The sequence below is a fragment of the Salvelinus alpinus genome, chromosome 10 (genome assembly GCF_045679555.1).
Source record: "Salvelinus alpinus chromosome 10, SLU_Salpinus.1, whole genome shotgun sequence".
NCBI lineage: Eukaryota > Metazoa > Chordata > Actinopteri > Salmoniformes > Salmonidae > Salvelinus > Salvelinus alpinus.
Genome location: NC_092095.1, coordinates 73,067,609 through 73,079,964, shown reverse-complemented (window position 1 = coordinate 73,079,964; position 12,356 = coordinate 73,067,609). Strand labels below are relative to the sequence as shown.

General features: G+C 39.8%; 3 protein-coding genes across 4 annotated transcripts in view; 2 read left to right on the top strand and 1 right to left on the bottom strand.

The window, feature by feature from the left end:
- LOC139533031 (zinc finger protein ZFP2-like) overlaps nucleotides 1-12,356 on the top strand; it is a 530,089-nt gene that overhangs the window by 257,990 nt on the left and 259,743 nt on the right. The window lies entirely within an intron of this gene.
- Nucleotides 1-12,356, bottom strand: part of LOC139533041 (zinc finger protein 271-like) — a 222,385-nt gene that overhangs the window by 165,457 nt on the left and 44,572 nt on the right. The window lies entirely within an intron of this gene.
- On the top strand, nucleotides 874-10,325 carry LOC139533051 (zinc finger protein 420-like). The gene is made up of 2 exons (XM_071331263.1): nucleotides 874-1,592; nucleotides 8,137-10,325. Exons 1-2 carry the CDS (start codon nucleotides 1,490-1,492, stop codon nucleotides 9,624-9,626), a joined length of 1,593 nt encoding a protein of 530 aa, XP_071187364.1. The 5' UTR covers nucleotides 874-1,489; the 3' UTR covers nucleotides 9,627-10,325.

Genomic DNA, 12,356 nt, shown 5'->3' with positions numbered 1-12,356 from the left:
AACGCAGTAAAGTTTGAATGAATGCTTATGAGCCTGCTGCCGCCTACCACCGCTCAGTCAGACTGACCTATCAAATCATAGACTTAATTATAATAAACACAGAAATACTGGTTGGTCATTAATATGGTAAAATCCGGAAACGATCATTTCGAAAACAAAACGTTTAGTCTTTCAGTGAAATACGTAACCGTTCCGTATTTTATCGAACGGGCGGCAACCCTAAGTCTAAATATTGCTGTTACATTGCACAACCTTCAATGTTATGTCATAATTATGTAAAATTCTGGCAAATTAGTTCGCAACGAGCCAGATTGCCCAATCTGTTGCATATACCCTGACTCTGCGTGCAATGAACGCAAGAGAAGTGACACAATTTCCCTAGTTAATATTGCCTGCTAACATGAATGTCTTTTAACTAAATCTGCAGTTTAAAAAAATAGACTTCTGTGTATTGATTTTAAGAAAGGCATTGATGTTTATGGTTAGGTACATTCGTGCAACGATTGTGCTTTTTTCGCGAATGTGCTTTTGTTAATTAAATCATCCCCCGTTTGGCGAAGTAGGCTCTGATTCGATGATAATTAACAGGCACCGCATTGATTATATGCAACGCAGGACAAGCTAGTCAACCTAGTAATATCATCAACCATGTGTAGTTAACTAGTGATTATGTGAAGATTGATTGTTTTTTATAAGATAAGTTTAATGCTAGCTAGCAACTTACCTTGGCTCCTTGCTGCACTCGTGTAACAGGTGGTCAGCCTGCCACGCAGTTTCCTCGTGGAATGCAGTGTAATCAGCCATAATCGGAGTCCAAAAATGCCGATTACGATTGTTATGAAAACTTGAAATCGGCCCTAATTAATCGACTCATACCCAAGAAGACTTGAGGCTGTAATCGCTGCCAAAGGTGCTTCAAAAAAGTACTGAGTAAATGGTCTGAATACTTAAGTAAATGTGATATTTCAGTAAAAAAATATATACATTTGCAAAAAATTCTAATAGCATGTTTTTGCTTTGTCATTATGGGGTATCGTCTGTAGATTGGCGAGGGGAAAAACAATTGAATCCATTTTATAATAAGGCTGTAACGTAACAAAACGTGGAAAAGTCAAGGGGTCTGAATACTTTCTGAATGCTCTGTGTGTGAATTTAGGAAATATACTATAGGTTTAGTGCATTTACGTTGTGTAGACTAATTTATAGTGTGAACCTTGTGTCTAATTTAAAATGAATTGAATGGTTTGTCAATGCTTAGGTACCTGATCTAATATAGTTTGAGAATAAAGAAAGTGCCAGAATTTAAGACTAACTTTTGTGTCTGTTTCTCTTTATTACTACAGGCCGACTCAGATTAAGTCTGAGGTTTGTAACATCAACAGTGAGGACAAACCCAGCCTGCCTCTCTCCTTCCACACTGAATCCAAACCTACAGTCACTGGGTCCTGATTGTGACAGTGGAGCCCAGTTTGCACTGGAGGATCCAGAGATGGCATCAGTGAAGCTGGAAGACTGCAGTCAAACACTGGAGCTGAATGTTAACATTAAAGATGAAGAAGAGGAGGAGAAGATTGGGAAATCTGTTAATCATGGTAAGAGCAGGTTCTATCTATCTATAAGTTATCTTCATAAATTAGACCTCCATAAGTTATGACCAGTCTATTGATAGGTTGAATTCTGTAATTCTGACATCACACATCCCTGAACAACTGGGCTATCTGGAGTGTTCAGATAGCAGACAAAAGAAGTGAAGTAGACAAACTGCCAATGTTTTGAAGTTCTTTGAAATTAGTCTGTGTAGTTACTAACCCTTGTGATAGTGAGTGGAGGATGATATGAAATGGGTCTGTGTAGTTACTAACCCTTGTGATAGTGAGTGGAGGATGATATGAAATGGGTCTGTGTAGTTACTAACCCTTGTGATAGTGAGTGGAGGATGATATGAAATGGGTCTCTGTAGTTACTAACCCTTGTGATAGTGAGTGGAGGATGATAATTGATTACGACTCATAATATTCACCCCTTATGCCCCTTTTTGCCCTCAACTGTTGAACAGCTTTTAGGGCTGACCCATTTAGTCAACTGGTCAATTGTTTGGTGGATAGATGTTGGTCGACCAAGCTTTGTTTAGTCGAGCAGTGGCAAATATATACAGTGCTGCTTGAAAGTATGTGAACCCCTTGTGCAATTAGAGATTTTTTTGTTTTTACCATGAAATCTTCATTTAATCAGAACCAGTCTTTTGATCTGACATAACATGTTTATTAATACCAATACCATATGTTGGTGTAGAGGAAATAATGTGTGTAGTGGAAAAATAACATTAGAAAGGAATTAGTGCAGGTGCAAAAATAAGTGAACCCCAAGTTGCATTGGTTAAATCAAGTAGGTAAGTAGATTCAGGTGGGTAAATAATTGGGTACCAAATGAACCAATCAAAGGAGAGATCGTTAGGAAAGAGTTTGTGCGGGACTCTGACAGAGATAAGAAACCTGGTCAGTTATGTGTTACCCATCCAGGTGAATGCAAAGCACACCATGCCGAGAGGAAAGGAGAACTCAGAGGACAACAGGACGAGGGTAGTTGGAACACATCAGTCTGGGGAAGGCTATAAAATCCTCTCAAAAAGATTTGAGCTCCTTCAGTTCACTGTGAGGCAAACAATTTCCGTATGGAAAGCATTTAACATGACAGCAACTCGGCCTAGAGCTCCCATGTATGCTGAGCACTTGTTGGCTGCTTTTCCTTCACTCTGCAGTCCAACTCATCCCAAACCATCTCCATTGGGTTGAGGTCGGGTGATTGTGGAGGCCAGGTCATCTGATGCAGCACCTCATCACTCTCCTTGGTCAAATAGCCCTTACACAGCCTGGAGGTGTGTTTTGGGTCATTGTCCTGTTGAAAAACAAATGATAGTCCCCACTAAGCACAAACCAGATGGGATGGCGTATCGCTGCAGAATGCTGGTTAAGTGTGCCTTGAATTCTAAATAAATCACAGACCGTGTCACCAGCAAAGCACCATCACACCTCCTTCTCCATGCTTCATGGTGGGAACCACACATGCAGAGATCATCCGTTCACCTACTCTGCGTCTCACAAAGACACGGCGGTTGCAACCAAAAATCTCAAATTAGGACTCATCAGACCAAAGGACAGATTTACACCAGTCTAATGTCCATTGCTCGTGTTTCTTGGCCCAAGCAAGTCTGTTCTTGTTATTGGTGTCCTTTAGTAGTGGTTTCTTTGCAGCAATTCGACCATGAAGGCCTGATTCACGCAGCCTCCTCTGAACAGTTTATGTTGAGATGTGTCTGTTACTTGAACTCTGTGAAGCATTTATTTGGGCTGCAATCTGAGGTGCAGTTAACTCTAACTTATTCTCTGCAGCAGAGGTAACTCTGGGTCTTTCTTTCCTGTGGCGGTCCTCATGAGAGCCCAGTTTCATCATAGTGAGTGATGGTTTTTTCCACTGCACTTGAAGAAACTTTCAAAGTTCTTGAAATGTTCCGCATTGACTGGCCTTCATGCCTTAAAGTAATGATGGACTGTTGTTTCTCTGTTTTATTTGAGCTTTGAAATGCAAGAGAAAGGTCACGTTCAGCTAGGAAGCTGGAGGTAGTTTAGATGGTCTCCACAAGAGGGCAGCAGTTTATGTGCAAAGTTTCAGACTGATAACTTCAAGAATGAGCAAGCTACATGACATTTAGTATGAAGTCACCCAGGTGTCCTTCACGATTGGCCCAAAACAATCAAATGTATTTATAAATCTTACATCAGCTGATGTCACAATGTGCTGTACAGAAACCCAGCCTAAAACTCCAAACAGCAAGCAATGCAGATGTAGAAGCACTGTGGCTAGGAAAAACTCCCTAGAAAGGCTGGAACCTAGGAAGAAACCTAGAGAGGAACCAGGCTATGAGGGGTGGCCAGACCTCTAACAGGAGACACGACAAGAATGCTGATCCAATGTCTCCAAACACAGAAGTTAAATATTTAAGATAAAGGCCAAGTTAGCAGCCAACACTGATCTAATGTCATAAGTGAACACACCACAAACCACACAAAGTAAAAAACATACAAACAAAAAAAACGGTACACACTATTTATAATTACAGTATTTAGAACACCCTCTACACAATATTGTGCTGCTGGTCCCAAGTCTCTTTCTGCTGTAAAGCACTTACCATCTACTTGTAGGCTGGCTGGGTATTCACACCTCTAGATGGCCTGGCGGGGGTTTGTTGTGGAGCCAGAGAGAGCAGCAGTCAGACTAAGTGGGGGGATGGAGGACTTGAATGTGTTCTCTTTGAAGTCAGTCTTTACCACTAAAACAATCAGTAAGAACTCAAGTTCATTACTTATTATATTGCACCTTTATTTTAGCAATACATCAAATATACAACCGCACATCTATAAACATATATTATATTGAGTGGAGAACACTGTGGTGAAGGTTGTGTACCAATTATTTGTTTCTTTTTTATATTACACTTTATTTAACTAGGCAAGTCAGTACAAATTCTTATTTACAATGACGCCTACCCCGGACAAACGCGGACAACGCTGGGCCAATTGTGAACTGCACAATGGGACTCCCAATCACAGCCGGATGTGATGCAGCCTGGATTCGAACCAGGTACTGCAGTGTGTTAGACCACTGCGCCAGTCGGGAACCCAATGTGTATTGGATGTTGACTTTGACATGTTGTTGCTTTTGGATTTACAATATAAAAGAATATAAAGACTCGTATTTCACTTACAGTCTAAGGTAACGTTAGCGTCCACTTTCCCGATAGATTTATTCTAGAATATCATCCACAATCTGTATACCTGGACTTTGATTTAGCTTTTCCAGTATTAGTAGCCATATTGTAGGTTCAAAATTTGCAAAACACGTCGTTTTCATAACTCACAGATATGCGTAACGTGCTTCGACATGTTCTTGCATAAATGTCCAAACGGAACTTAGCCTCCTGGCGCGCTAGGTTAGCTGAAAGATTGTGTGACGGACAAAGGGTTTCCACCTGCTCTCGTAAAGCACAGCTTGTTGGCTATCTAGCTAGCTTGGTTTCAAAACGATAGGTGGTAATTTGACAAAGACACAGTCAATCAAGTGAACACCGCCAGTGTCATCGGCGTGCAATGATGCCGTATGGCCATGATGCCATCCTGGCTAAAATTGGTTTCCCAGTGGATTGACTGAATGCAGACTGATCTAGCAAAGGCTGGTTACTTTTTCGAGTGTCTGAGGAATAAACACAAATGTAACTTGACTGGTTGAAACAACGTTTAGCGTTTGATTTTCACAGATTTCTTTCTTTGCAAGTTGAATGAGTGGAAATACAAAATCGATCGTGCATGCTATATGGACCTTTTTAACAATAATTCAAGCTTTCTGCCCATATAAGATACTTATATGTACCTACATTTTTCCCCCCGCTAAAAACCACATTGTTAACACATTATGCTAATTGAGTAACAACTGTCCCGTAGACGGGACACCGATCCCTAACAAGTTTTCAGTTATCCTAACATAAATCCTCATTAAATGTTCCATTGTCCGTTGTCCGTTTGCTTACACAAGCGCACATGCCAAGGGAAGGACACCAAGTATCCTGGTAGGCTGCAACCTGTTCACAATGAGCCTGACGTCATCAGATCATTTCCAGGTCAATGCCTGGAGGTCAGTAAGAATTGATGTCGACCTCAAGACACATGTTAAGGGGACCATAAAACTGGTCCCCTTAAGAGCGAAAGAGACAGCGAAAGAGGGGGAGGGGGTGAGGGGTTCTGGCGACTATGATCCTCACCCAAAAGGGCAAGTCATGACATGACCCAGTCTATTGCTAGGTTGAATTCTGTAGTTCTGACATCACATCGCTGAGAAACTCCACACTGCAACAAAGCTTGTGTTGTTCGTTCCAACTTCCCACTGTGTATGAAAAGTTGCAGTAGAACTGTTTCAATGAGAAGGTAGATGTTATTTCATGCTAATGAGATCTGCATGGTTTGACACCAATATTGCCAGCATTTGTTTATTCACTGAGCTATCTGGAGTGATCAGAGAGTAGACTAAAGAAGTGAAGTAGACAAACTGACAGTGTTTTAAAGTTCTATGGAATGAGTCTTTGTAGTTACTAACCCTTGTGATACTGAGTGGATGATGATATAGCTACATTTATACGACTTTTGCCCTTTTTTAGCTTTCAACTCTTACCCACTTTTAGAATAGTTTTATTCCCCTTTTGTATTGCACAGCCTACTGACATGAATACATACAGTTGAAGTCAGAAGTTTACATACACCTTATACACCAAATACATTTAAACTCAATTACTGACATTTAATCCAAGTAAAGATTCCCTGTCTTAGGTCAGTTAGGATCACCACTTTATTTTAAGAATGTGAAATGTCAGAATAATAATAGAGAGAATTATTTATTTCAGCTTTTATTTCTTTCATCACATTTCCCAGTTGGGTCAGAAGTTTACATACACTCAATTAGTATTTGGTAGCATTGCCTTTAAATTGTTTAACTTGGATCAAACGTTTCGGGTAGCCTTCCACAAGCTTCCCACAATAAGTTGGGCCCATTCCTCCTGACAGAGCTGGTGTAACTGAGTCAGGTTTGTAGGCCTCCTTGCTCGCACACGCTTTTTCAGTTCTGCCCCCAAATGTTCTATAGGAATGAGGTCAGGGCTTTGTGATGGCCACTCCAATACCTTGACTTTGTTCTCCTTAAGCCATTTTGCCACAACTTTGGAAGCATGCTTGGGGTCATTGTCCATTTGGAAGACCCATTTGCGACCAAGCTTTCACTTCTTGACTGATCCACATAATTTTCTTCCCTCATGATGCCATCTATTTTGTGAAGTGCACCAGTCCCTCCTGCAGCAAAGCACCCCCACAACATGATGCTGCCACCCCCGTTCTTCACGGTTGGGATGGTGTTCTTCAGCTTGCAAGCCTCCCCCTTTTTCCTCCAAACATAACGATGGTCATTATGGCCAAACAGTTCTATTTTTGTTTCATCAAACCATAGGACATTTCTCCAAAAAGTACAATATTTTTCCCCATGTGCAGTTGCAAACCGGGGTCTGGCTTTTTTATGGCGGTTTTGGAGCAGTGGCTTCTTCCTTGCTGAGCAGCCTTTCAGGTTATGTCGATATAGGACTCGTTTTACTGTGAATATAGATACTTTTGTACCTGTTTCCTCCAGCATCTTCACAAGGTCCTTTGCTGTTGTTCTGGGATTGATTTGCACTTTTCGCACAAAAGTACGTTCATCTCTAGGAGACAGAATGCGTCTCCTTCCTGTGCGGTATGACGGTTACGTGGTCCCATGCTGTTTATACTTGCATACTATTGTTTGTAAAGATGAACGTGGTACCTTCAGGCATTTGGAAATTGCTCCCAAGGATGAACCAGACTTGTGGAGGTCTACAATTTTTTTTGTGAGGTCTTTGCTGATTTCTTTTGCTTTTCCCATGATGTCAAGCAAAGAGGCAGAGAGTTTGAAGGTAGGCCTTGAAATACATCCACAGGTACACCTCCAATTGACTCAAATTATATAAATTAGCCTATCAGAAGCTTCTAAAGCCATGACATCATTTTCTGGAATTTTCCAAGCTGTTTAAAGGTACAGTCAACTTAGTGTGTGTAAACTTCTGACCCACTAATTGTGATACAGAAAATTATAAGTGAAATAATCTGTCTGTAAACAATTGTTGGAAAAATTACTTGTGTCATGCAGAAAGTAGATGGCCTAACCGACTTGCCAAAACTATAGTTTATTAACAAGACATTTGTGGAGTGGTTGAAAAGTTAGTTTTAATGACTCCAACCTAAGTGTATGTAAACTTCTGACTTCAACTGTATGTCACCCGGTACAGCCAGAAGAGGACTGGCCACCCCTTTGAGCCTGGTTCCCCTGTTTCTTCCAAGGTTCCTATTTTCTAGGGGGGTTCTCATGGCCACTGTGCTTCTACATCTGCATTGCTTGCTCTTTGGGGAATTTGGGTTGGTTTCTATAAAACACTTTGTTACAACTGATGTAAAAAGGGCTTCATAATATACATTTGATTGACATGAATATCACACCAACTGACTGGTTCTTCTGGTGTTGTTCACACAGGAGACCATGTTGAGACATTCTCTACATCCAGAGAGAAACATCAGGAAGATCACAGAGCTAAGACGTCTCACCACTGCCCACATTGTGAGGAGATTTTCCCACTTCTATCAAAGCTAAAAACACACCTAAAAATACACACAGGAGAGAAACCTTACTCCTGCTCTGACCGTGTAAAATGCTTCACAGCATCAACTGAGCTAAAAATTCATCAGAGAACACACACAGGAGAGAAGCCTAATTCCTGCTCTGACTGTGGGGCGAGGTTCTCTCGACTGGGCACCTTAAAACAACATAAACGTATACACACAGGAGAGAAGCCTTACTCCTGCTCTGACTGTGTTAAATGCTTCACAACATCAACTGAGCTAAAAATTCATCAGAGAACACACACAGGAGAGAAGCCTTACTCCTGCTCTGACTGTGGGGCGAGGTTCTCTCGACTGGGCACCTTAAAACAACATAAACGTATACACATAGGAGAGAAGCCTTTCTCCTGCTCTGACTGTGTAAAATGCTTCACAACAATAACTGAGCTAATAGTTCATCAAAGAACACACACAGGAGAGAAGCCTTACTCCTGCTCTGTCTGTGGGGCGAGGTTCTCTCGACTGGGCACCTTAAAACAACATGAACGTATACACACAGGAGAGAAGCCTTACTTCTGCTCTGACTGTGGAAAGAGTTTCTCTCAACTGGGCCACTTAAAAAGACATGAACGTATACATACAGAAGTGAAGCCTTACTCCTGCTCTGACTGTGTAAAATGCTTCAAAACATCAACTGAGCTAAAAGTTCATCATGGAACACACACAGGAGAGAAGCCTTACTCCTGCTCTGACTGTGTAAAATGCTTCACAACATCAACTGAGCTAAAAGTTCATCAAAGAACACACACAGGAGAGAAGCCTTACTCCTGCTCTGACTGTGGGGCGAGGTTCTCTCGACTGGGCACCTTAAAACAACACGAACGTACACACACAGGAGAGAAGCCTTACTCCTGCTCTGACTGTGGGGCGAGTTTCTCTCGACTGGGCAACTTAAAACAACATGAACGTATGCACACAGGAGAGAAGCCTTACTCCTGCTCTGACTGTGGGGCGAGTTTCTCTCATCCGGGCACCTTAAAACAACATGAACGTATACACACAGGAGAGAAGCCTTACTCCTGCTCTGACTGTGTAAAATGCTTCACAACATCAACTGAGCTAATAATTCATCAAAGAACACACACAGGAGAGAAGCCTTACTCCTGCTCTGACTGTGGAAAGAGGTTCTCTCAACTGGGTGACTTAAAAAGACATGAACGTATACACACAGGAGAGAAGCCTTACTCCTGTTCTAACTGTGGGGCGAGTTTCTCTCATCCGGGCACCTTAAAACAACATGAACGTATACACACAGGAGAGAAGCCTTACTCCTGCTCTGACTGTGGGGCGAGTTTCTCTCGACTGGGCACCTTAAAACAACATGAACGTATACACACAGGATAGAAGCCTTACTCCTGCTCTGACTGTGGAAAGAGTTTCTCTCAACTGGGTCATTTCAAAAGACACCAAGGTAAACACAAGATCTGACTGTAGAAAATGTTTTACAACAACAGCTGAGCTAAAAGGTCATCAGAGAACAGACACAGGAGAGAAGCCTTACTTCTGCTCTCAATGTGGCAATAGTTTTTCCCGACTGGGCAATGTAAAAACACACTGTGAGAAGAGATTCTACAGATTGGGGTGATCCGTTTTTAGCGTTAGTTTGGGTGGATTCTTTTATATTACTAAACAATTTTGTTTAATGATAAACAGGCTATGAATCGACTTCTTGTGTTTATTAATTTGTTTTTTAATACTAGATTCATTATTTTAGTCATTGATGATGAATGTATTTGAATAACTGTATTGAAGTTAATTGATCTGGCGGCAGGTAGCCTAGCGGTTAAGAGTGTTGGGCCAGTAACTGAAAGGTCGCTGGTTTGAATCCTGAGCCGACTAGGGGAAAAATCTGTCATTGTGCCCTTGATCAAGCCAATTAACTCTTATTTGTCCTGTAAGTCTCTCTGGATAAAAACATCTGCTAAATGACAAGAATGTAATGAAAAATTATGTTTGTACATGAATTTATGCTGGGCAGACACTTTTTTCTCATGTGTATAATTAAATGAAATAAACTGTTTTTAGTTAAATACTGTATATACAATACACAACATTGCCGCTTTGTTTATCCTGGCCAGAGGGACCATAGTAGGCTAGAGCAGCTAAGTTAGTGTTAATGTTAGCTAGCATGCAAGTATCCAGGCAGAGTTTCTTATGTTAGCCTAGAGAAATAATAGTTTGCGACATTAACGGAAACTGATCATTAATATAGCAACCTTATCAAATTACAAACGTTTTCAAAAATGTTGACGCTAACAATTTTCCGCGTGTCGTTGTTACCCGTCTTGAGGAACAAATTGCGGGTGAATGACTTGCTCGTTCTGCTTATCCCAGTTTTGAGGCATGACGTTTAGAAATTGTAATACATTCCGTTGTGATATTGTAAACGAACATCGGTTTCTTTTGGAGCGAGATTCATCAACAATTATGTATTTTGGGGAGATAATTTGAGGCCAGGAAGATGTTAAAGGAGGCATTAGGAAAGGTAGTCAGTCAGAGTGACCAGTAGTGGTTTTGTTTTGATTTCATGCGTCTCAGAAGAGCTGAAGGAGAAAGCATTGTGTTTTTCGGAGCAGGGCAGCAATAAAAGGGAGTTATATCTGGGGTTTTGTTATATATTGAGGTTCATCGTCTTGAGCAGAAGATTCCAGGAGTGGTTGGAGCACTAAACCGTGTAGTAGATGGAAAGAAGGAAGAAAGTCAATCAGTTGTACCGTTGTTTGAAGAAGATAATCTGCCTAAGTTGCTTTTATATTCACACATTCGGACATTAAGTAGACATTAAGCAGACAGTCAGCAGACATTTGCAAAAAGCCATTAATAATTGTAAAAATCTGTAACTAATTAATTGATTGTCACAGAAATATAAAAATATATATGGTTTATTCTTTAAATGTCTAGCATACTTTTACAACCTTTGTTTTGAATACAAAAATCCAGTTTTGATTTGATGGAAATATATAAAATCTTAAATGCAATGTAAAGCTGTTTAAATCAATAACTAATTCACCCTTTGTCACAGAATCATCAAACTAGATATGATTTATTCTATAAATGTCTAGCATATTTTTACAACCTTTGTTTTGAATACAAATTCCAGTTTTGATTTGATAGAAATATATCAAATCTATAAGATGCCATTCTTGTAATGTTTGATATTACAACATACGTTTTTTGCAAATGTATGTCTTTATTACTATACGATTTATATTGCCTGAATACTCAACGATGATTAACAACTCAGTTATGTGTGCTTCTGTCAGGGTTCTGGTCAAATGCATGTCCTTTAAAGTCAATTTAGCAATTGAACAAAAATCCAATTCAATTTGAAAATGTTCCTATTTGCAAAAGCTTGTAACAGAATTTGGGTATTCCAGAACTGTTATTTACATGTAAATCAACATAACCCTGTTTTATGTTTTTAATACTGCAGATAGAACGCTCTGTGTGCCAGAGATGGTACCATTTAGCTTGTCTGGGGATGACAATGAAGGACTTCAACAAAGCCAAAACAGAAAATGATTGGAAGGGGCCTTTTTGCTGTTAAATTAGAGACGTATAAATAAATGACTGTTGTTCCTTGTAACTACTTTAAAATGTGGAACTGTAGCACTAAAAATGCAAACATTGATTTGACATAAAATTTAAGATGGTAAACATTGATTTGACATACAATTTAAGATTGTAAACATTGTACAACTTTATGTAAACATTGTCTAACTTCATATAGAACAAATTGCACTTGAAATGAACATTTATTTTAAGTTATTTTAAATAAATGCATATTCTCACTTTTTTCTGAGAAAATCACTGAATTAGTTATTGATTTCTTTATCTTTAAATGCAATATTTGAGATTTTATGTATTTCTATCAAATCAAAACGGGAATTTCTACTCAAAGCAAAGGTTGTAAAAGTATACTAGACATTTATAGAATAAATCATACATAGTTTGATGTTTCTGTGACAAACGGTGAATTAGTTATTGATTTATACAGTTTTAAATGATATTTGATAGATTTTATGCTAGACTTTTATAGAATAAACCATATCTATTTTTGTTTCTGTGACAATC